The sequence below is a fragment of the Pelodiscus sinensis genome, chromosome 14 (genome assembly GCF_052426305.1).
Source record: "Pelodiscus sinensis isolate ZL-2025 chromosome 14, ASM5242630v1, whole genome shotgun sequence".
NCBI classification, from domain to species: domain Eukaryota; kingdom Metazoa; phylum Chordata; order Testudines; family Trionychidae; genus Pelodiscus; species Pelodiscus sinensis.
This window is the reverse complement of record NC_143065.1, coordinates 14,139,353-14,164,740: the sequence shown is the minus strand read 5'-3', so window position 1 is coordinate 14,164,740 and position 25,388 is coordinate 14,139,353. Positions and strand designations below refer to the sequence as shown.

General features: G+C 43.0%; 1 protein-coding gene across 10 annotated transcripts in view; it reads right to left on the bottom strand.

Moving 5' to 3' along the window:
- SCAPER (S-phase cyclin A associated protein in the ER) overlaps positions 1-25,388 on the bottom strand; it is a 406,842-nt gene that overhangs the window by 193,057 nt on the left and 188,397 nt on the right. For all 10 annotated transcript variants that reach the window (XM_075897363.2, XM_075897366.2, XM_075897365.2 and 7 more), the window contains one exon: positions 1,821-1,947. In XM_075897363.2, coding sequence (XP_075753478.1) covers positions 1,821-1,947 — 127 coding nt within the window. The remainder of the gene's footprint in view (positions 1-1,820; positions 1,948-25,388) is intronic.

Genomic DNA, 25,388 nt, shown 5'->3' with positions numbered 1-25,388 from the left:
AAAGCCCTCTGATAACAATGGAAAGACACTTATTGACTTCAGTGTATTTTGGATAAAGCCCTAAAAGAAAATATAGGCAAATTATTTAATTGAGGAATGTACTATTTCAACCAGTGAAAAATTTCACTTCAAGTACAAAGAAAAAAACCTAACTAAACAGAGCTCTTCAAACTTCAGTTCTTTATAACATTTCTAAGAAGAAATGGGATATCTCCTCCTCAGCTTGCAAATATCAGTAGCAATATAAACTATTCTTCAGTTTCATTTTGACAGCAATAATAAAATAATTATTTTTTCCTTTTTACTGAAAACGATGGCTCAGTACTGTTTACCCAAGCAGTCTGTTCTGAGCAGCCTGAGCTACTGTACTTTGCAATGTAGGAAGCATAACGTCATTCTAACCTTCTAATATGATGGGAAAGGAAACACATATGACAGCCATTCTTATGGTGATGTAATAATTGGTATGAACTGCCTCTCAAGAATTGGCAAGAGGTCAGAAAGTGAGAGAGGCTTAAAAGATACTAGCTGCTCTAAACTGATTGTTGTGAGTTTGAGAATTTCCATTCTAAGAAAGTAAAAAACCAAGTCCTCCAGTGAATCTGAAAGCTTACTATCAGAGTAGCATGGCCATTTGGAATATATACAAGTTAAAGGAATAAAACACGTTACATTTACAAGGCTAGATTTTCTTATTTATTTGGAACCTTCTGTGCCAGTCTGGTAGCATAAATAAGCAGAGAGCTGCTGAATCTTCCTAGCTAAGGATTCTCTGATGTAAATGAGTTGCAAATTGGAGGCTCTTAGGGCTGCCCAGGGAAGCAGAAGCAATATGCACTGTGCTCTAGGACACATTGGGTGGGGGAGGCACCATGGTGTAGCTGGCTCTGATGGCTAGCTGCCCCCCTTTGTTCTGAGGCCCCACCCTTCCGGGACCACAAAGTACCTCCCCCAACCTTGCCCAAGGGCCTGGCATAGCTGTCGGTTCCCCTTGATATCAACTTATAAATTTTGGCTGATTCAAAGTTACTTGTTCAGGTTAATAAGACTTGCAGCTGGATCCATACTTACATCTGGCAGTATTCTAAAATATCAGGAAAGGCAACTGGAAAAAATCCATGTCAAATCCATCTGTTTAAACTTTATTTACTTGTGGTAACAGCATTCACATGTCTAAAGTTACTGATAAACCACAGAAAGCTTATGTAATCCTGTTGCTATCCAAAATGAAAAACAATATTCAACTTCATATAATAACCAAAGAAAATCACTGTACTTATGCATCATGTGTACAGTGATGGTCTTTAATATATCTGTTAAAAAAGGGTGGGTACTTTCACAAAATTAAGAATGGGGACAAATGCACTCCCTGCATTTTGAGGTTTTATTGGAAAAATATGTTTAAGCAGCAAAAAATATTAGTTTTTATTTAAAGTCATATTTTCTTTTGCTACATGTTATTTTATGTTTAAAAGGTATGGGTTTTTATGAAGAGCAAAAAAGAAAATTTCTCATATTAAAAAAACTAACTATGAACATAGAAAATACCATATGGACTAAGGTGTATCTGGTCTCTCTCTGAGCATGGGCAGTATCTAATGAAACTGGGGAAGAAGCTGGAATCTCCAGAATGGTCAATTATGTAACAGCAAGCTCACAAGGAAAGTTTCTTCATAACCCCTTTCTGTTAAATACGCAACGCCCTGATGTAGGAATGTTTATATCTGCTATATTCACATACATACAAGTCTAGTAGTTTCTTGATGCCCATTAAGTTGGGCATACTATGATTTAATTATGAATTAGGTAGTAAATTATACCTCCTTTTCCAGAATACGAGAGATCTCTCCTAAAGTCCTGTCCAGAGCAGAAACCTTGTTGTTTGCCAATGAACTGCTGTCCTGTACTTGGAACTGCTTTAGAAGATCTTTTGCTAATCGCTGTAGCCTTCAACATTAAACAGAAGACAAAAATGAGTTAAAAGAGAGGAAAAAAAACTTACATTCAAGTAAAATTTCATCTTGTAAAGATTTCTACCAATACTTTAATTTGATTAAAACAATTAAGGAAAAATCTGCATACAGGTATTATTCATTCTGCAGTAGCATCCAAAATGTGCATCAAAGAGGAAGACAAAGCCTCATCCTAGCAAGCACATACCTACAAGGGGCTGATGAAAGAGGAAGGTAAGGGAGAAGTAAAGAGATTAGGGCAATCATAAACACTTATTAGTCACCTGTTCACTGCTTTTGTCTTTTTTATGGAAATGACAGTTTTGTTAGTCTTTAAGGTGCTACTAGACTGTTTCCAGGTTTAGTTCCAGCACCCTTTGTCTTCTCCTTTCAGCATTCAACTATCTCCCTGCACAAAAATGACTAAAGGACATAGAACAGTAGATGACTTAACTTGTTTCTTAAGAAATGGATTTTTAGGGAAGACCGAAATGAAGAGAGTGAAGTGACTTTACAGACCAGATCAGGAATGACATTCCATTCATCAGAGGTAAAAAAGAAAGTATGGTGGCAATTGTGGCATATATAGAGATAAGGTGGGCTAGAGCTGGTTTCATTGCCGGAGCAACATAAATGTGGGAGGATGACAGACGAAACAAATAGGGACAAGGAAGGAAGTTATGCAGGACCTTGAAGTTGATCACAAGAAGTCTGAATATGAATGGGGGAAGGAAACAAAATGATAGGAAAGGGAAGTTGATCTTAACTAGAACCAGAAGGGTGAAAAGGGAGACAGCATGTCTACAGTATCTATTAAGATAATTTGTAGTTAATTAACAATATTTTAAATGGCAGCAAGGACTAAGCAGGGAGAGCTCCAGTTTAATAGTGAAAGTTGATATTTTTTTATTTCTTTCACGGAAAAATAGCAAGTAAATAAATCTATAGAAAGACCTTAATGACTCAGAATCTAAAGAGTTAAAATGTCCAGTAAAAATAAAAATGATCATTAGGATTTCTTTGAGTCTAGGACTTCTTAGTATCTGGTCATCTGGACTCACTGACATTCAGCCAGAGGATTTTTCTGGGAAAGGAAATGTTTTAAGTCTAAACAAGACATTCTCTGCACTGCCATGTCCCCTGTGAAAAATTAAATTGAAAGAATTTCTTCCGTACTTACTAAACTGAGAACAGAAGTGGGAAAAAAAAAGAAAAAGTGTAGGACTTGGGACTGCAAATCTCATTAACTAAATACCTTGACTGAACAACATGAGCAGGTAAACAAATTAGTGAAAGACAGAATGTCCAAACTCAGAAAAACAAAAAAGATCTAGAAAGGTAAAAGGTCTAGAAGGCTGAGACCTACTTAATTTTCTGTGAAATCTGCAAGATTTCTGAATCTAAGTGAAAATCTATTTGAAAATAACTACTGTATTCCCATGAGGAAAAACCATACAAAATGAGAGAGAGAAGCCTCATAATCACAACTCTGTCTGATCAGAGAGCACAAGATAAAATTCTGCTTGTTGCATGTAGTATAAAAAGAGCAGAAATCAAATGGGAGTAAGATCAGACCTCAGCCATGGAGGCCAAAAGAAGAATTTGGTGGATAAAGATGATAAAGCTTCGCTTTTCCATATGGCAAATCTTAAAGCCTCTTTTGATGAGAAAGCATGTGTGTGTTTTATCTACATCTATATGTGGAACAGACATCAGTATGCAGAGTACTTATCATTACCTAAGACTCTGCGCTCAAGGCAAGCCAAGGACAAGGATTAGAAGGAAGTGAAAAAAGTCTTACTGAATGATCATAATATTAAACTGTCATCTCTGTTGACAAGTTTCCTAAGTTGGAAAGACCTTTTGTGTGCAATTGGCAAGGCAAAGTTTTCACACAATGTTATATTGTTACATATCAGTGAGTCTGTATAAATGCTTTAATTAAACATTATCAGCAATATTGAGAAACAAGAACATTATCTATGACCAGAGTAGATTTTGCTCTTTACTCAGTTATTTTCCCTGCGCCCAAATAAGGAGGGCACTGATTCACACTAATTTGTTTTGTCTGGAGTTATCTTTATTTACTGGAAATGTTGGTTAGTTTTAATGTTAGCCTGCATGTTTGGCAGTAGGAATTTTTCTTATCTGTTTTGGATTATATTGACTGACCTTTTTATAAGACTGAGCAAAAAATATGTGACTATTAACAAATACTTCTAAGTTAAATGTATGGTCTGAATAATGTTTATTGTATTTTTGGATGCCCATCCAATCTATGCCCTTGACCTCTATGGCTTACTGACGACTTATTTCCTCAATATTTTTCTTTAAATTCTGAAGTTGTAGATGTTATAGTATCTGAAAGATAGATTGTGGAAGGGCATATAATCGCAGAGCTATAATTGCTTTTGGAATATACAATATGATCTTTTACAAATATACATTTAATTAAGAGACTGTATAAACTGTGAATGTAATTATTCATATATCCTTGCTATTTTAATCTTCTATACTTTTTAAATAGGTTTTTGTAACTGTAATGTTCCTTGCTACATATCTATAGTTACATATATAAAAAGAGAGAGAGAGTGAGAGAGACAGACTCTTCCCAGCTCCACTCTCATCTTTCCTGCAATCTGGAGTTTAGGATCTCTGCAGGGTCAGTGATTATCCTTATTTCACACTGACCTGTAAAAACTCCCTTCCACAGAGAGAGAGGAGGCGTAATCTGGTCTATTTCAAGGAGACAGTATAGAACAGTACTCAGAAAGAACTTTTTTAGAAAGTCTTGTCTTAATGGCTTATGAACCAACGAGGCTGGTAATTAAGAGATAAGAATAATTTAGGGACATGCTGGATGGTACTTTGGGAACCCCATGAAGTTGAAGGAAGAAATGGGTGATTTCATGAATTAGATGGAGCTTTACCTTGGATCTAGCTCTATCATCCTTGCCAGAGATGACTAAAATCTTCAGGGTTCATAAAAGTAAGTAATTCTGAAGAACAATATTTTTTTTTAACTCTACAAGGTCCAGATTGTGTCAAATATTTAAAAAAAAAACAGTGAAAAACATTGCCTAACTCTGTTCCTCCATTTCAACACAGACCTATTTCAAAGTGTACATGCTGATTTCTAATCGCACTCAAGAAAAGATTTTATATATGAATTTTTATGTTCTGCTCCAGTGATTGGGGGTGCCCTGCACTTCCTCTGGAATACAGAGGGAGCCATTGACTGGAATGGGCTCACCCTTCGAAACAGGATAGCGAGCTACTACTGAAAAAAGGAGGAAAGAGAGTGAGGGAGCTGTTTCAGAAAGCAAGGAGTGAGAACAGAGTTCCCTCTCTTTCTAGCATAGTCAGGGAACAAATGAGAAGCTAGTTGTGGGCAAGCCAGGCTGTTATAGAAGTTGGTTGAAGGAGTATCTACCAGGGATGAAGGCCAAGTGTAGCAAGGATTGTCTCAGGCGTAGTGAGAGATACACCTGTAATCACAGTAAAAACCTGGGTAACAGAGCCATCAGTGGAACTGAATCTTGTGAGACGGTAACAGCCATTCACTGTTAAGTACATTCTGAGGTCTTTGTTACAGACATATTAGAATGAAGCCGAGACCTTTATTTCCAAACTAGAGAACTATTTTCCAGTTTGACAGTTTTGCTACCATTCTAAATCTTTTTTTATGGACTGCTCTGGCAAGTCAAAGTAGAATACATCTTATATTTATAGAAAAAAACAGTTCTGATTAATTATATTTGGTCAAAAACTCTACTTCCTATGAAATAGTTTTCTTTGGTGGATGAAAATAGTGAGGAAATAGCCTAAATTAGAGTAACAAAAATGATATTACAAAAAAGGGAAGAAACCCTTATTTACCTGTACTGTAGTTATTGTTCTTTGAGAAGTAGGCACAACCGTGTATTCTACTCAGGCAACACATACCGGCGATGCATGCCCCATGTGCTTGAGCTAGCAAGTTTTCTGAAGCCATACCTGTTGGTGCAGCACACATGCCCTTTGCCTTCTCATGGCTGCTCCTAAGGCTACATGAGAGCAGTGCCACTGCATCTTCCATCAATGCCTTTGCACCGAAATATGGTTGGCTCAAAATTCAGTGCAGAGGAATGGAAGAAGGGTCGTGGAATATGTGTGTGCAACCATATTTTGAAGAACAGTGGTTACAGTACAGGCAAATAACCAGATTTTCTTTGAGTGGCTACACATGTGTATTCCACTCAGGCATCTCAAAAGCAGCAATGGCACTAGATGGAGCTCCAAGCAGATTTTAAACAATGACTCAATATGCTTTCCCAAAGTTTATAGCACATCCTGAAGCTACTATCATGGCATAATGATGAGTGAATGTATGCACAACTGTCTCTTTGAAAAATATACCAAAGTTGCTTGACCTCTTGCTGAATGGGTCAATGGTCTTTGGTCAGGAGGAATGTTTGATAGCCTGTAAGTTGCTGTAATACAGAAATTAATCCATTTGGAAACTCTGCTGAAGCTGCCTGGCTTCACCATTCTATCATCATATAAACAAAAAGTACAGAAGTCTTGGTCCTATATTGACACAGGACCAGTGCTTGCCTGACATCCAAAATATGCAAATACTATTTGTCCATGTTTGAGCACCATTTTTTGAAGGAAAAAAAAAGGTATGAATATTTGCCTTATAAAAATGAAAATTTGAACTTTAGTTTATAATTAAGGAGCAGGCCACTAGGGGCTCAAATGGGGGTCCCATAAGTTAAAGACGACAGGTTCAGGTCCTACTGCTTAACTGGGTCTTTGACCTGGGGGTATGGCCTGTCCAGACCCTGAGGAACTGCCCCACCATGGGTTTTCTGAGGAAAGATGAATCTACCACCATCTCCTGGGTGAAATGTTGTGATGGCCACTAAGTGGACTCTGATGGGCTAGACGGCCAGGGCCTGATGCTTTATATGCAGGAGGTAGTCTAGAAGAGCATGAATAGGGTCTTGTTTCAGATGGATGCCCTACTGAGCAGTCCAAATGGAGAAACACTTTCACCTAGCCAGAAATGTTGCACAAGTAGAGGGTTTACATGACCCAAGAGGACATCATGGACCAGGTCCGAGCACTGCTGCTCAAGGTGAGTTAACCATGGAGCTTCCTGCAATGAGATGCAGGGGGACTTCAGACTGCAGTGCAATAGATGATTGTGGTCCTAAGTGATGAGATCTGGGAGCAGAGGCAATGCCAACAGCCCTTCCACTGACAAGTTCAGTAGTATGGTGAGCCAGTGCTGCCTGGGATCACCAAAATGAGACACACTTTGTTCTGCTGGACTTTGAGGAGCACCTTGTGTATGAGAGGAAAGGGTGGGAAGGGATATAAGAGGTGGCTTGAAGAGGACAGGTGCAATGTGTCCACTAGAGACGCATGTCTGTGATTTTGGAAGGAGCAAAACAGGTGGCATTCACATTTGCCATTTGTTGTGATGAGGTCCACGTGGGGATGACCACACCTGCAGAAGATAGACAAGGTGATATCTGCTCTGAGCGACCATTCATGGGTGCTGCACAAGTGGCTGAGGTGGTCCACTAGGCTGATCTGCACCCCTAGTAAGTATGACACTTGCAGGTGGATGTGATGGAATAAGTCCCACAGGTAAAGGGCTTCTTGGCACAGAGGAGAGGAGTAAGCACCACTGTCTGTTTATATAAAGCATTACTACACTGTTGTTTGTCAGCACCAAGCCATACCAATCCTGCAGCTGGGTCTGAAATGCTTGGCAGGTGAGGCACCCTGCATGAAGCTCCCTAATGTTACTGTGCAGCAAGAGTTTGGATCAGGACCATACCCCCTGTGTCTTTAGAGTGCTGAGGTGTGCCTCCTCACCCCATCTTTGAAGCACCACTGGGAGGGTAAGTGTGGGCTGGGGCTTGAGGAAGGGCACTCCAGCCTGGATCACCTGAGGCTGTAGCCACCAGGTCAGGAACTTGAAGAGAAGATCTGGGAAGATCACCAATCTGTTTCTCAAGTCTATATTGGGCTTGTAGACCCTTGCCAGCCAGAACTGCAACTGGCATAGATGTAGCTATTGCTTGGTGTGCTGAATGAACTACATAAGTATAGGCTGCCATGTGCCTTAGGAGTCACATTCAGGTCTGTGCCATAGTTGTGGAAAATTGCTGAAAGGAGGATATGAGGCCTGACAGATGCTGCGGTAGTCTAGTAGGGCCCTGATGAATTCTATCCTTTGACTCAAGACCTGGGGGGACTTGAGCTCATTTAAAAGAAGGCATAGGTTGATGAAGAGGGTTTTTGTTAGTGCAACATTACTCTGGATTCACTGGTTCATCCAGGGTTATCTAGGTGTAGGTAGACCTGAGCCCTGCTCTTCTGGAGGAAGACAGCGTTTTAAAAATGGTGTATTCAGATGCATTTTAAAAATGGTGTATTCAGAAACAAAGCGTTTCAATAGTTAGTTTCATTTACATTGTGAAAGCAAAAAGGCCATTAAAAATGTTTTTCCCCTTTGTATTTGAACTTGGGCTACTATTCTGTCAGAATAAGGTAGCAGACAAAGCAAGTGTAAAACTATGGAGAAAACATTCTACTTTGACAGAAAAATGGCCACTTTGCTGATTGGAAGACTATTTCACCACTACAGAAAGTAGTAATAATATTTTAAACAGTGAACTATGAAGTACCTAAACATATCTATAGAATACATGTATATCAGTGTCTTAATGAATTTAGCATATATTCAGCCTAATGCCAATAGTATTTATAAAAGCATAAGGAACATTCAGGGCTCGTCTACATTGGCCCCTTTTCCGAAAGGGGCATGTTAATTTCAGAGATCGTAATAGGGAAATCAGCGGGGGATTTAAATATCCCCCGCGGCATTTAAATAAAAATGTCCGCCGCTTTTTTCCGGCTTTTAGAAAAGCCGGAAAAGAGCGTCTACACTGGCCCCGATCCTCCGGAAAAAGCGCCCTTTTCCTGAGCATCTTATTCCTACTTCAAAGTAGGAATAAGATCCTCCAGAAAAGGGCGCTTTTTCCAGAGGATCGGGGCCAGTGTAGGCGCTCTTTTCCGGCTTTTCTAAAAGCCGGAAAAAAGCGCCGGACATTTTTATTTAAATGCCGCGGGGGATATTTAAATCCCCCGCTGATTTCCCTATTACGATCTCTGAAATTAACATGCCCCTTTCGGAAAAGGGGCCAGTGTAGACATAGTCTCAGTGAACACAAGAGGTCTGTATTTAATCCAGAGGTAAATCAAAACTTTGATTTAGTTTAAACGTAGTTTCAAGAAAGAATGACAGAATTAGGGGGATTTTTCAGTAATAGGAGCTAAAAGTTATGTCCAATTCCAACCTCAGCGGAAGAAAAACTACTAGTAATGTATTCCCCTCAAGAAAGAGGCTTCCAGTGCAGAACTGGTCTCGCAGTCAGTGTCATAACTGCTATTTTGCAGTCCCCTCAATTGCCCTCTTAGAATCATGGGACTGGAAGAATAGTGATAGAAATGTAGCTGTGTTAGTCTGGTGTAGCTGAAACAAAACACAGAACTATGTAGCACTTTAAAGACTAACAAGATGGTTTATTAGATGATGAGCTTTCGTGGGCCAGACCCACTTCCTCAGATCAAATAATGGAAGAAAATAGTCACAACCATATATACCAAAGGATACAATTTAAAAAAAAAACAAAAAAACAAAAAAAAAACCCACAGAGTCCAATCCCCAATCCCAACTAAATCGTCCCAGCCAGGGCTTTGTCAAGCCAGAATTTAAAATCCTCCAGGAATGGAGATTCAACCCCTTCTCTCTGTAACCATTCCAGTGCTTCACCACCCTCCAAGGCTGTGTCTACACAGCAGCGTTATTTTGGAATAACGTAGTTATTCTGAAATAACATAGTCTGCATTTCCACACAAGGAATTATTTTGACACAATGCTGAAATAGTGCTGAGTTGGATGACTGCTTACTCTAACTCCTGTAATCCTCATTGTATGAGGAGTAAGGGAAGTCAGTGGAAGAGTGCTCTCTCTTGAAATAACTGCTGTGTAGATGGTGCCAAAAGTTATTTCGACTTAAGCTACGCAAGTACAACATAGCTTATTGCGAATTTAGCCCTGTTACGCAGACATGCCCCTAAATGAAGTAGTTTTCATAATATCCAACCTAGACCTCCCCTCTCTGAAACTTGAGACCATTGCTCCTTGTTCTGCCATCTGTCACCACTGAGAACAGCCTGTCTTCTCTTTGGAACCTCCCTTCAGATGGTTGAAGGCTGCTATCAAATCTCCCCTCACTCTTCTCTTCTGTAGACAAAATAAGCTCAAATTCCTCAGATGTCCTCATAAACCATGTGCTCCAGTCCCCTAATAACTTTTGTTGCCCTCTGCTGGACTTTCTCCATTGCTTCCACATAAATTCTGTAATGGGGGCCTCAGAATTGGATGCAATACTACAGATACGGCCTCACCAGCACCGAATAAAGGGGAAGAATCACATTCCTAGATCTTCTGGCAATGCTCCTACTAACATGCTGTTAGCCTTCTTAGAAATAAGGACACACTGTTGACTCATATCCAGCTTCTCGTCTACTGTAATCCCTGGTCCTTTTCTGCAGAACTGCTGCTTAGCCAGTTGAATCCCAGCCTGAAACAGTGCTTGGGATTCTTCCGTCCCACTCTGCACTTGTTCTTATTAAATCATTAGATTTCTTTTGACCCAATCCTCCAGTTTGTCTAGGTCACTCTGGACACTATCCCTACCCTCCATCGTATCTACCTCTCGCCCTAGCTCAGTGTCATCTGCAAACTTGCTCAGGGTGCAATTCATTCCCTCATCCAGGTTATTAATAAAGATGTTGAACAAAATTGGCTCCACAGCTGACCCGGGGGCCGCTTGATACCGACTGCCAGCCAGACATTGAGCTGTTGATCATTACCCTTTGAGCCTGATAATCTAGCCAGCTTTCTATCCACCTTACAGTCCAATTATTCAATCCATACTTTTTTAACTTGCTGGAAAGAATGCTGTGGGAGGCTATAGAAAAAGCTTTGCTAAAGTTAAGGTATATCACAACCACCAGGTTCCCCATATCCACAGAGCCAGTTACTTTGTCATAGAAGGGAATCGGGTTGGTCAGGTATGACTTTTCCTTCGTGAATACATGCTGATTTTTCCTGATCACTTTCCTCTCTTCCAAGTGCTTCAAAATGGATTCCTTGAAGATCCCCTCTATGATTTTTCTGGGGCCTGGAGTTAGTCTGACTGGTCTGTTGTTCCCCAGATTCTCCCACTTCCCTTTTTTAAAGATGGGCACTACATTTGCCTTAGAATCATAGAATCATAGAATCATAGGACTGGAAGGGACCTCGAGAGGTCATCGAGTCCAGCCCCCCGCCCTCAAGGCAGGATCAAGCTCCGTCTACACCATCCCTGACAGATGTCTATCTAACCTGTTCTTAAATATCTCCAGAGAGGGAGATTCCACCACCTCCCTTGGCAATTTATTCCAATATTTGACCACCCTGACAGTTAGGAATTTTTTCCTAATGTCCAATCTAAACCTCCCCTGCTGCACTTTAAGCCCATTACTCCTTGTCCTGTCCTCAGAAACCAAGAGGAACAAATTTTCTCCTTCCTCCTTGTGACACCCTTTTAGATATTTGAAAGCCGCTATCATGTCCCCCCTTAATCTTCTTTTTTCCAAACTAAACAAGCCCAGTTCATGAAGCCTGGCTTCATAGGTCATGTTCTCTAAACCTTTAATCATTCTTGTCGCTCTTCTCTGCACCCTTTCCAATTTCTCCACATCTTTCTTGAAATGTGGCGCCCAGAACTGGACACAGTACTCCAGCTGAGGCCTAACTAGTGCAGAGTAGAGCGGCAGAATGACTTCATGAGTTTTGCTTACAACACACCTGTTGATACAACCTAGAATCATATTTGCTTTTTTTGCAACAGCATCACACTGTTGACTCATATTCAACTTGTGGTCCACTATGACCCCTAGATCCCTTTCCGCCATGCTCCTTCCTAGACAGTCGCTTCCCATCTTGTATGTATGGAACTGATTGTTCCTTCCTAAGTGGAGCACTTTGCATTTCTCTTTATTAAACCTCATCCTGTTTACCTCCGACCATTTCTCTAACTTGCTAAGGTCATTCTGAATTATGTCCCTATCCTCCAAAGAAGTCGCAACCCCACCCAGTTTGGTATCATCTGCAAACTTAATAAGCGTACTCTCTATCCCAATATCTACATCATTGATGAAGATATTGAACAGTATGGGTCCCAAAACAGACCCTTGAGGAACTCCACTTGTTATCCCTTTCCAGCAGGATTTAGAACCGTTAACAACCACTCTCTGACTACGGTTATCCAGCCAATTATGCACCCACCTTATCGTGGCCCTATCTAAGTTATATTTGCCTAGTTTATCAATAAGAATATCATGCGAGACTGTATCAAATGCCTTACTAAAGTCTAGGTATATGACATCCACCGCTTCTCCCTTATCCACAAGGCTCGTTATCTTATCAAAGAAAGCTATCAGATTAGTTTGGCATGACTTGTTCTTCACAAACCCATGCTGGCTATTCCCTATCACTTTATTACCTTCCAAGTGTTTGCATATGATTTCCTTAATTACCTGCTCCATTATCTTCCCTGGGACAGACGTTAAACTGACTGGTCTGTAGTTTCCTGGGTTGTTCTTATTCCCCTTTTTATAGATGGGCACAATATTTGCCCTTTTCCAGTCTTCTGGAATCTCCCCTGTCTGCCATGATTTTTCAAAGATCATAGCTAAAGGCTCAGATACCTCCTCTATCAGCTCCTTGAGTATCCTGGGATGCATTTCATCAGGACCTGGTGACTTGCTGACATCTAACTTTCCTAAGTGATTTTTAACTTGTTCTTTGTGTATCCTATCTTCTAAACTTACCCTCTCTCTGCTAGTATTCACTACGTTAGGCACACCTCCAGACTTCTCGGTGAAGACCAAAACAAAGAAGTCATTGAGCATCTCCGCCATTTCCAAGTTTCCTGTTACTGCTTCTCCCTCCTCACTAAGCAGTGGGCCTACCCTGTCCTTGGTCTTCCTCTTGCTTTTAATGTATTTATAAAAGGTCTTCTTGTTTCCCTTTATGCCTGTAGCTAATTTGATCTCATTTTGTGCCTTTGCCTTTCTAATCTTGCCCCTGCATTCCCGTGTTGCTTGCCTATATTCATCCTTTGTTAGTTGTCCTAGCTTCCATTTTTTATATGACTCCTTTTTTATTTTGAGATCATGCAAGATCTCCTTGTTAAGCCAAGCTGGTCTTTTGCCATATTTTCTATCTTTCCTACACAGCGGAATTGTTTGCTTTTGGGCCCTTAACAACGTCCCTTTGAAATACTTCCAACTCTCCTCAGTTGTTTTTCCCTTCAGTCTTGCTTCCCATGGGACCTTACCTACAAGTTCTCTGAGCTTATCAAAATCTGCCTTCCTGAAATCCATTACCTCAATTGTGCTGGTCTCCCTTCTACCTTTCCTTAAGATCATGAACTCTATTATTTCGTGATCACTGTCCCCTATACTGTCTTCCACTTTCAAGTTTTCAACTAGTTCCTCCCTATTTGTTAAAACCAAATCCAGAACAGCTTCTCCTCTGGTAGCTTTTTCAACCTTCTGAAACAGAAAGTTGTCTCCAATTGTTGCCTTGTTCCAATTGTCCAGGACCTGTCCCCTGATCACCACGAGTTTCTAATCACATCTGCCAACTCCCTTAGCACCCTTGGATGCATTAGATCTGGCCCCATGGATTTGTGTATATCAAGCTTTTAAAAATAGTTTTTACCCTGTTATTTCTCCACTGAGAACTGCCCCCCTCCTTCCCATACTGTGCTGCCCTGTGCAGCTGGCTGGGATCTGACCTTGTCCAAGAAGATAGAGGCAAAAAAAGCATTGAGTATTTAAGCTTTTCCCCCATGATCTGTCACTAGGCTACCTCCCTTATTCAGAAAGGGTCCCACACTTTCCCTGACTACCCTCTAACTTGCCTGCAGAAACATTTCTTGTTACATTCCACATCCCTTGCTAGAAGCAATTCCAATTGCGCTCTACACCTCTGCACGCTCGAGCAATGTATTTCTGCTCTTTCCTAGTCATCTTGTTCCACTTCTTGTAAGCTTCCTTTCTGCGTTTAAGCTCACCAGAGATTTCACTAGTTTCATAGGGTTAGTCTAACAATAAAAACATAAACAACAAATAGTTTAGTAGCATTTAAAGTGCTACTTTAAGTGCTACTAAATTATTCGTTGTTTTTTAAGTTTTTCCAAAGATTTCACTGTTAAGCTAAGTTGGTCGCCTACCATATTTGCTTTTCTTCCTGAATATCAGGATGATTTGTTCCTGAGCCTTCACTAAGGCTTCTTTAAAATGCAGAAAGTTCTCCTGGACTCCTTTCCCCCCTCATGTTAGTGTCCGAGGGGATCCTGCCCATCAGTTCCCTGAGGGAGTCAAAGTCCGTTTTTCTGACGTCCAGGATGTATATTCTACTGCTCTCCTTTCTTCCTTTGGTCAGGTTCCTAAAATCTACCATCTCATGATCACTGCTACTCAGGTTGCCACCCACATCTCCTTCCTTTACTAATTCATCCCTGTTTGTGAGCAACAGGTCAAGCTGTGCATGGCCCCTGGTTGGTTCCTTTAGCACTTGTACAAGGAAATTGTTCCCAACATTCTCCAAAAACTTGATAGCCTGAGTACTGCTGTATTGGTCTCCCAAGAGATGTCAGGGTGATTGAAGTCCCCTATAAGGACCAGGTCTGAGATCTGGAAGCTTCTGTTGTCTGAAGAACACCTCAACTATCTCATCCACCTGATCTGGTGGCCTATAGCAGACACCAACCACAACATCACCCTTGTTGCTCCCACCTCAAAACTTAACCCAAAGGTTCTCCAGTTTTATACTGAGACGCCAAGCAATTATACTGCTTTTTTACATACAGTGCAACTCCTCCACCTTTTTTCCTCCGCCTGTCCTTCCTGAACAGTTTATACCCTTCCATGACAGCGCTCCAATCATTTGAGTCAACCCACCAAGTCTCCATTCTTCCAATCAACTCATAGTTCTTTGACTGGGCCAGGACTTCCAATTCTTCCTGCTTGTTTCCCAGGCTTCCGGCAGTCATGTACAGACACCTAAGATAACTAGCTGATTGCTCTACCTCCTCAGTATGAATAGGTCCTCCTCAGTTTCACCTTCCTCAAATTTTTTCCTGGTATCCCACTTATCTCAGGGCTTAGATGACCCTCCCCCGTCAAACCTAGTTTAAAACCCTCCTCACTAGGTTTGCAAGCCTGCCTGCAAAGATGTTCTTCATTCTCTTCAGTAGGTGGACCCCTAATGAATGACACAAACTGCAGTGAGTACCGGTCCTGAGTATAACGTCCATGGAGGCAGGGGCACCTAAGACCCAGGGAGCTCTGCCTGATGTCTTATGAGGCCCTGGATCCTGCAGAGGACCATGCTGGGCTACAGGCTTTGCAGCTCTCACCATGTGGAGGTGAGCCTTACATGTTTGATCTGAGAAGGACCCATGCTCCAATGGAGACCTGGGTGGTGCTATGGCATGCTTCCTTTAAAGTGTGATCCTTTAATTACGTGTGCAGCTGGAACCAGTATTGACATAATGTACTGGGCTGCATGCAAAGACTCCAGCATTGATGGCACCCAGAGCTGTTCGACACTACTCACAGGGAGCAGGAGAGCAATAACATGAACTGTGCACCAAAGGGGCTTGAGAGGTCTGTGTGTTACAGCAGAAGAGTCTGCTGCAGACCTGCCCCTACCCTGCCTGGGCTTACACAGAGCCAGAGAATGGTGCCAGGAGGCCAAGGGCACTGGCAGAGTGCTATGCACTGACACGCTGGGACTCAGTGCAGAGTTCACGCATTGGAGCTAAGGTGGATTCCATTAGGAGAGCCTTAAGACAAATGTCCCTCTAGTTTTTCATGAGAGGTTAAATGATTTCCAAACACTACTATGTGCCTCTGCTAAGCACCACAGTAACACTGGGGGTCACTCACTGACATGCGCCAACTGAAACACAACTTGAAGCCTGGGTAAGGGGCCATGCCCTGACCCTATGCTAAGACCCTATAGGACCTACACTATCTCACTGACTGATAATAGTAAACTATCTAACTATAAGAATTATTTACACAGAAAACAGAGTCCATAAACTAGAATAGGGAGTAACATCTAATGCAGAGGCAAGCAAATTCATAAAAACATAAGAACAGCCATACTGTGTCAGACCACAGGATCATCTAGCCCAGTACCCTATTCTCCCACAATGCTCAATGCCAGGTGCCCTAGAGGGAATTAACAGAACAGGTAATCATCGAGTGATCCCTTCCGTCTGTCAAACAAAGGCTAGGGGCACTATTCCTACCAATCCTAGGTAATAAGCATTGACAGACCTATCCTCTATGAATATATCAAGTTCTTTTTTGAACCTTCCTAAAGTTCTGCTCTTCACAATACCCTCTAGCAAGGAGTTTCACAGATTGACTGTACATGGCATAAATAAATACTTCCTTTTGTTTGTTTTAAACCTGCTACCTATTAATTTCATTTGTTGTAGTTCTTATGTTATGTGAATAAGTAAACAGCTTTTCCTTATTCACTTTCCCCACACCAGTCATGATTTTAAAGACCTTTATCGTATCCCCTCTGTCTCCTCTTTTATAAGATGAAAAGTTAGCCTTTTCAATCTCTCCTTATATGGCAGCCATTCCGAACCCCTAATGATTTTGTTGCTATTTTTTGAACTTTTTTCAATGCCAACTTATTTTTTAAATGAGGTGACAACATCTGTACGCAGTATTCAAGATGGGTATACCAGGAATTTATAAACAGGCAATATGATCTGTCTTATTCTCTATCCCTTTTTAATCATAGAATCATAGAGCTGGAAGAGACCTCAGCAGGTTATTAAGTCCAGCCCCCTGCCCAAAGCAGGACTAATCCCAACTAAATCAACGCAGCCAGGGCTTTGTCAAGCCGGGACTTAAAAACCTCAAGGGATGGAGATTCCACCATCTCCCTAGGTAAACCATCCAAGTACTTCACCACCCTCCTAGGGAAATAGTTTTCCCTAATATCCAACCTAGACCGTCCCCACTATAACTTGAAACCATTGCTCCTTGTTCTGCCATCCATCACTACTGAGAACAGCCTCTCTCCATCCTCTTTGGAACCTCCCTTCAGGAAGTTGGAGGCTGCTATCAAATTCCCCCTCACTCTTCTTTTCTGACTAAACAAACCCAAATCCCTCAGTCTCTCCTTATAGATCATGTGCTCCAGCAGGGCTGGCCTTACCATGAGGCGAACTGAGGCGGCCACCTCAGGTGCCAGACTGTGTGGGGAGGCACCACTAGAACCCAGAGTGTAGAAAATTGTGCCTGCTGCTGGTGCATATGTATTCTCTCTGCTCTAGATGCACAGAGATGGTGGAGTGCCGTAAGAGGAACAGAACAGGAAGAAGGCAGAATTGAGACCTTTCAAAGTTTTGGCCCAAGCGAGAGGACATGGGGCATCATTTGAGCTCCCTGCCTCAGGTGCCAAAATATTGTGGGCCGGCCCTGTGCTCCAGCCCCCTGATCATTTTGGTCACCCTCCGCCGGACCCTCTCCAATGCGTGCATGTCCTTTCTACAGTGGGGGGCCCAGAACTGGACAAAATACTCCAGATGTGGCCTCACCAGAGCTGAATGAAGGGGAATAATCACTTCTCTAGACCTGCTGGCAATGCTGCTGGCCTCCTAATGCACCCTATTATGCCATTAGCCTTCTTGGCTACAAGGGCACACTGTTCACTCATCTCCAGCTTCTCATTCATTCTAATCCCCAGGTCCTTTTCTGCAGAACTGCTACTTAGCGAGTTGGTCCCCAGCCTGTAACAATGCTTGGGATTCTTCCGTCCCAAGAGCAGGACTCTACACTTGTCCTTGTTGAACCTCATCAGATTTCTTTTGGCCCAATCCTCTAATCTGTCTAGGTCACTCTGGACTCTATCCCTGCCCTCCACCGTATCTCTCTCTCCCCGGGTATGTCTATACTACAAAGTTAATTCGAACTAACAGACGTTAGTTCGAATTAACTTTGATAGGCACTACACATGCAAACCGCTAGTTCAAACTTAATTCGAACTAGCGGAGCGCTTAATTCGAACTAGGTAAACCTCATTCTACGAGGACTAACGCCTAGTTCTACTTAAGTAGTTTGAATTAAGGGCTGTGTAGCCACTTAATTCGAACTAGTGGGAGGCTAGCCCTCCCCAGCTTTCCCTGGTGGCCACTCTGGGCACCACCAGGGAAACTCTTCTGCCCCCCTCCCAGCCCCGGAGCCCTTAAAGGGGCACGGTCTGGCTACGGTGCCCGTGCCAGGTGCAAGCCTGCCAGCACCCAGCCAGCAGACCCTGCACCTGGCACGGCACGAGCCTGCCACCCGCTACCACCCAGCCCTCCGCCTCTTCCCGGGACCAGGCTGGCGGCTCCCAGTAGCCTGCCAGGGGCTGCAAGAGGCGGGCGCCCACCTGGTCTAGTGCGGAGATCATGGACCTCATCCACGACCTCTGCACTAGACACAGGAAAGTGGCCGTCTAGGGCAGGATAGCTGCCAGCCTGGCCACCCAGGAGCAGGTTTGCATGAAAATCAAGGTGGTCCAGTGAGACTCTCGACCCTGAGCCCTGAGCTTAGAACAGCCGTAGTGGGTCAGACCAAAGGTCCATCTAGCCCAGTAGCCTGTCTGCCGACAGCGGCCAACACCAGCTACCCCAGAGGGGATGGACCGAAGACAACGACCAAGCCATTTGTCTCGTGCCATCCATCTCCAGCCTTCCAAAGCAGAGGCCAGGGACACCATTTCTATCCCCTGGCTAATACTACTCCATGGACCCAGCCTCCATGAATGTATCTAACTTCTCTTTGTCATTAACTGTTATAGTTCTAGCCTTTACAGCCTCCTGGAGCAAGGAGTTCCACAGGTTGACTATTTGCTTTGTGAAGAACTTTCTGTTATTAGTTTGAAGCCTGCTACCCATTCATTTCATTTGGTGTCCTCTAGTCCTTCTATCATGGGAACTAATGAAGAACTTTTCTTTATGAACCCTCTCCACACCACTCGTGCTTTTATAGACCTCTCTCATATCCCCCCTCAGTCTCCTCTTTTCTAAGCTGAAAAGTCCCAGTCTTTTTAGCCTCTCTTCATATGGGACCTGTTCCAAAGCCCTGATCATTTTAGTTGCCCTCCCCTCTCCCACCCTCTCTCTTTTCCTCTCCCACCTCCTTTTCCCAGTCTCCCCAAGTTTTGTTCAATACAGAGAGTTTCTATTTTTGAACACACGTGTCCTTTATTTTGTACATCAGGGAGGGGTAAGTGGAAGGAGGTGAGGGAGGAATGGGGTACGAGCCCCCGACGGGGAGGACTGGGGTGGCTCTGCGGACTCCTTGGAGTGGAAGCTCTCCTGCAGCCCCCCAATTGACACCTCCCCCCCCCGGATGGCAGCCTGCAGCAAGTGCAGTCGGGCTGATGGCCGAGTGCTGTGATGTGCCGAATGTGGGCATTCAGGGCACTCCAAGCCAGGACTGCTTTGCTGTCCCTCATCGAGTTAGACAAGCGAGTGGGGAACCCTTGAGAACTGTCTGTCCGGGGTGGTGGTCGGGTCCCTTTAAGCACAGCCCTTGGCTAGCCTGAGACAGCAGCTCCACGCTCTAAGTCGTAATCTGATGCCCTGTCGGCACTGCTTCCGGCCATCCTTAACCTCGGTTCAGGGTCCACTCAATGTGGACATGTTAGTTCGAATTAGCAAAATGCTAATAATAGGATAGGATAATAGGATTCAGCCTAGGGATTTTTTATTATAGGACTCTGGGAACACCTGTTTTAGTTTGGAACATATTGAAATAGTTAAATTTGGTGGACCACATGTACCAGTCTTCTGTCCCCTACATTTCCATTTGTGTGCATAAATCTCATTAAGTGTTATTGTCACTAGTGTCAGTGTTCTATTACAAAACGGATGTAATATAATGTATTATATAGTAATCTCCCACTTCTACTATTCATTTATGGTTAACTCTCAACAATATGCATTGTGTCTACGTATCTTTGTATCCAAAAAACCACACACCAGTATACAGAAAACTTAGAATATCCAAATATTTCTGGCATTATATGCTAAAAATTGTTAATTTAGTAACCATTAAAATATTTTATTCATTTCTCCTCAGTCAAGTTCATGGGGCATATTTTTTGGGGGAAATATTTGCTATGAATATCTGAGCCTTTGAGAATGTTGTCAACATTCTAGAAGAATTTATAAAACTTTGCAGGCTTCCCAACAGACAGATTACACCAGGAATAGAATAATCCACCAGGATTAGGATTCCTGAAGAGTTTATATAAATTCTTCTGAAACGAGAAATATAAAAATAAAGAAGATAAACAAGAAAACAGGTGAAAGGAGACAAATCAGATCAAAAGAAGAAAACCACAGAAGTTTGTGCGGGGCAGGATTTGGTGAGTTCAATGCAGCAAAAAAAATCATTATATTTGGTTCAAGACAAAATTAAAAGAAAATTTCAGGTGAAAAATTAGAGGAGAGAAATTCAAATTCTGCTGTGGTAGAGCTCAACAAGATGATTGAGGGCACTTTGGTTTACCAGTGTTCTAATGAGACATGTGCACCCTGTTATTGACTGACAATCAGGCTTTATCTATGAGAATTTCCTAGCAGCTACACACAAGATGTACAAATCCAAGCTCATTAATCTGTCACAATACTTACACTGATTATTAAAAAACTGAAGTCAAAACAGAGCCATCTACCCAGGAAATTTAAGATGTGCCATCATAGATATACCTATTGATGGCCATCACTGATAAAATCACATGGAAAATGGGCACAATTTCTTTTATTATTATTATTATTAGCAGTATAAGGCAATTAATATCAGAAGCCTATAAACTAAATAAAGGAGAAAAAACAATGTGATTAAGAGGAAACTGCATCATTAGCAGCTGACTATTTTGTTAACAAAAAGTACCCAAAACTCTGAGTTGACTCTCTTTTCTAGTTGTTATTGGACTTGCTTAGATGATATATATTTATGTATAACTTACTATACCAAACTAGGGAAATACAACCTAAATGGAGCTACTATAAAATGAATGCATAACTGACTGGAAAATTGTTCTCAGAGAATAGTTTTCAGTGGTTCACAGTAAAACCGGAAAGGCATATCAAATGAAGTCCTGCTCTGCTCAGTACCTTCATCAGTAGCATAGAGAATATACTTATAAAGTTTGCAAATATTATCAAGATGGGTAGCATTACAAGTGCTTTGGAAGACAGGACAATAAGCAATGCAAAGTACTCTTGATTTAAGGAACGGAAAGAACTCTTGATTTAAGGAATGGAAAACACCGTAATCTCTTGGGTCACTTTTTATATCACTTCTGAAAAGATACTCAGGGCTTGTAACATTCATTTGAGATTTTATATGGAAGGCCACAGCCTGGGCAAACCAAGCTTCTCAAGAAGTTGGTTGAGAGAACTACTACTGGAAACCAGTGATTCCATCGGCTAACTGTTACAGCTACTGCGCAAACCTCGCCCAGGAAAGCAGGAACATTCTCTTTCCCCTCCTTGCCAGTAGAGGAGGCTGCATATACTCAGATAGCAAAGAGATCTATAACAGGAAGGGAGCTAGGAGTTACAAGTTGTCAGAATCATCATCTGTGTGCAGGACTCAAGAGCAGCATAATGATTCTTGGCTAGGGGAACTTTAAGAAGAAATATCGGTGAACATCGTTGATTATGGATGGCACTGTAAAATAAACTTCAATAGTTGTCCAAACAATTTCAATTTTAAATTGTTTTCTAACTTTTCGACATTATAATGCTATTCTGAGTGCATGTTTGCTATTCATTCTTTCATGAAGCATTCTCCAAAACATGTCTGACTCTTAAACTCTTGTAAATTCACTGGTCTTACATATGATAGATAGGCCCACTGATCAGTGAGGAGGAAGAAACAGTAACAGGAAACTTGGAAATGGCAGAGATGCTTAATGACTTCTTTGTTTTGGTCTTCACTGAGAAGTCTGAAGGAACGCCTAACATAGTGAATGCTAGTGGGAAGGGGATAGATTTAGAAGATAAAATAAAAAAAGAACAAGTTAAAAATCACTTAGAAAAGTTAGATGCCTGCAAGTCACCAGGGCCTGATGAAATGCATCCTAAAATACTCAAGGAGCTGATAGAGGAGGTATCTGAGCCTCTTGCTATAATCTTTGGAAAATCATGGGAGCCAGGAGGGATTCCAGAAGACTGGAAAAGGGCAAATATAATGCCCATTTATAAAAAGGGAAATAAGAACAACCCAGGAAACTACAGACCAGTTAGTTTAACTTCTGAGCCAGGGAAGATAATGGAGCAGGTAATTAAGGAAATACTTGGAAGGTAGCAAGGTGACAGGGAACAGCCAGCAGGGATTTGTAAAGAACAAATCACGTCAAACCAATCTGACAGCTTTCTTTGATAGGATAATGAGTCTTGTGGATAAGGGAGAAGCGGTGGATGTGGTATACCTAGACTTTAGTAAGGCATTTGATATGGTCTCACATGATATTCTTATCAATAAACTAGGCAAATACAACTTAGATGGGGCTACTATAAGGTGGGTGCATAACTGGCTGGATATCTGTACTCAGAGATTAGTTATTAATGGTTCACAATCCTGCTGGAAAGGTATAACAAGTGGGGTTCTGCAGAGGTCTGTTTTGGAACAGGATCTGTTCAATATCTTCATCGACTATTTAGATATTGGCATAGAAAGTACACTTAAGTTTGCGGATGATACCAAGCTGGGAGGGGTTGCGACTGCTCTGGAGGATAGGGTCACAATTCAAAATGATCTGGACAAATTGGATAAAAGATCTGAGATAAACAGGATGAAGTTTAATAAAGACAAATGTAAAGTGCTCCACTTAGGAAGGAACAATCAGTTTCACACATACAGAATGGGAAGCGACTTTAGGAAGGAGTACAGCAGAAAGAGATTTAGGGATTATAGTGGACCACAAGCTGAATATGAGTCAGCAGTGTGATGCTGTTGCAAAAAAAAAAAAAAGAAAACATGATTCTGGGATGTATTAACAGGTGTGTTGTGAGCAAGACGCGAGAAGTCTTTCTTCTGCTCCACTCTGTGGTGGTTAGGACTCAGCTGGAGTACTGTGTCCCGTTCTGGGCACCGCATTTCAAGAAAGATATGGAGAAACTGGAGAGGGTCCAGAGAAGAGCAACAAGAATGATTAAAGGTCTAGAAAACATGACCTATGAAGAAAGGCTTAAAGAATTGGGTTTGTTTAGTTTAGAAAAGAGAAGACTAAGGGGGGACATGATAGCCGTTTTTCAGGTATCTAAAAGGGTGTCATAAGGAGAAGGGAGAAAACTTGTTCATCTTGGCCTCTAAGGATAGAACAAGAAGCAAGGGGCTTAAACTGCAGCAAGGGAGATTTAGGTTAGACATTAGGAAAAAATTCCTAACTGTCAGGGTAGTCAAACACTGGAATAAATTGCCCAGGGAGGTTGTGGAATCTCCATCTCTGGAGATATTTAAGAGTAGGTTAGATAAATGTCTATCAGGGATGGTCTAGACAGTATGTGGTCCTGCCATGAGGGCAGGGGACTGGACTCGACCTCTCGAGGTCCCTTCCAGTCCTAGTATTCTATTATTCTATGATTTTTAACTTAATTGAAATGAATTTTCTGGTCCTCAGCTTCCTAGATTTGCTTATCAATAAAATAGGTATACAGGCAGTCCCCGGGTTACGTACAAGATAGGGACTGTAGGTTTGTTCTTAAGTTGAATCTGTATGTAAGTCGGAACTGGCATCCAGATTCAGCCGCTGCTGAAACTGATCAGTTTCAACAGCGGCTGAATCTGGACGCCAGTTCTGACTTACATACAGATTCAACTTAAGAACCCCAGGCATCCCCAAGTCAGCTGCTGCTGAAACTGATCAGCGGCTGATTCCAGGAAGCCCAGGGCAGGGGCTTCCTGTAGTCAGCCACTGGTCAGTTTCAGCAGCGGCTGACTTGGGGACGCCTGGGGCAGAGCAGCTGGGGTGCTGCTGGGTTGGTCCAGTAGCACCGCCGCTCCTCGGCGCTACTGGACCAACCCAGCAGCACCCAAGCTGCTCTGTCCCAGGCGTCCTGATTCAGCCGCTGCTGAATCTGACCAGCAGTGGCTGAATCAGGACGCCTGGGGCAGAACAGCTGGGGTGCTGCCCGGTTGGTCCAGTAGCGCCCACAGCGGCGCTATGGGACCAACTGGCAGCGCCCCAGCTGCCATACCACAGGTGTCCGGAGCAAAGCCATGGAGCACGGGGGCAGCGGGACAGCCCAGACGCGCGGTGGCTGTCCTGCTGCCCTCGGGCTCCGTGGCTTTGCTCTGCTTTGCTCCCCGTCCCCCTGGTCTGCAGACCAGAGGGACGGGGAGCAAAGCCGCGGAACACACGGGCAGCGGACAGCCCAGACGCGTCTGGGCTGTCCGCTGCCCGTGTGCTCCGCGGCTTTGCTCTGCTTTCCCCCCCCCCCCCTGCAGACCAGGAGGATGGGGGGGGGGCAAAGCAGAGCCAAGCCGCGGAGCCTGCGATCAGCTGACAGCCCGGACGCGTCTGGGCTGTCAGCTGGCCGGGCGCTCCGCGGCTTGGCTCTGCCTTGCCTCCCCCCCCCCCGTCCCCTCCGTCCGTCCCCCTGGTCTGCAGACCAGGGGGAGGGAGGGGAGGCAAGGCAGAGCCAAGCCGCGGAGCGCCCGGCCAGCTGACAGCCCAGACGCGTCCGGGCTGTCAGCTGATCGCACGCTCCGCGGCTTGGCTCTGCTTTGCCCCCCCCCCCCCATCCTCCTGGTCTGCAGAGGGGGAGGGGGGGCAAAGCAGAGCCAAGCCTCGGAGCGCGTGGGCAGTGGACAGCCCTGTCCGCTGCCCACGTGTTCCGCCGCTTTGCTTCCTCTCCCTGGTCTGCTGGAGACCAGGGAGAGGAACGTCCCCGTTCGTAACTGCGGATCCGACATAAGTCGGATCCGCGTAACTCGGGGACTGCCTGTATAAAGTATATACCTACAGAGACAATTGGCCAGACCATTACTCAGATGGTATACACTGGGGAAAGATCACTGAAGTCGTTGAGGATCTGGCCAGGATACAATGCTAATGACTAAATTCCTTGTGAAATAATTGAAAACTCATGCAAAAACTCTTTTCTCTCTTACAGGCATTATATTGTACTGTGGCTTTATTTGGGTCCCTGGAACCTAAAATGTTGGCTTCTGCTAACGTCTTTTCCTATTGTGTGGAGACAAGTGTTTTGTATCTTTTTT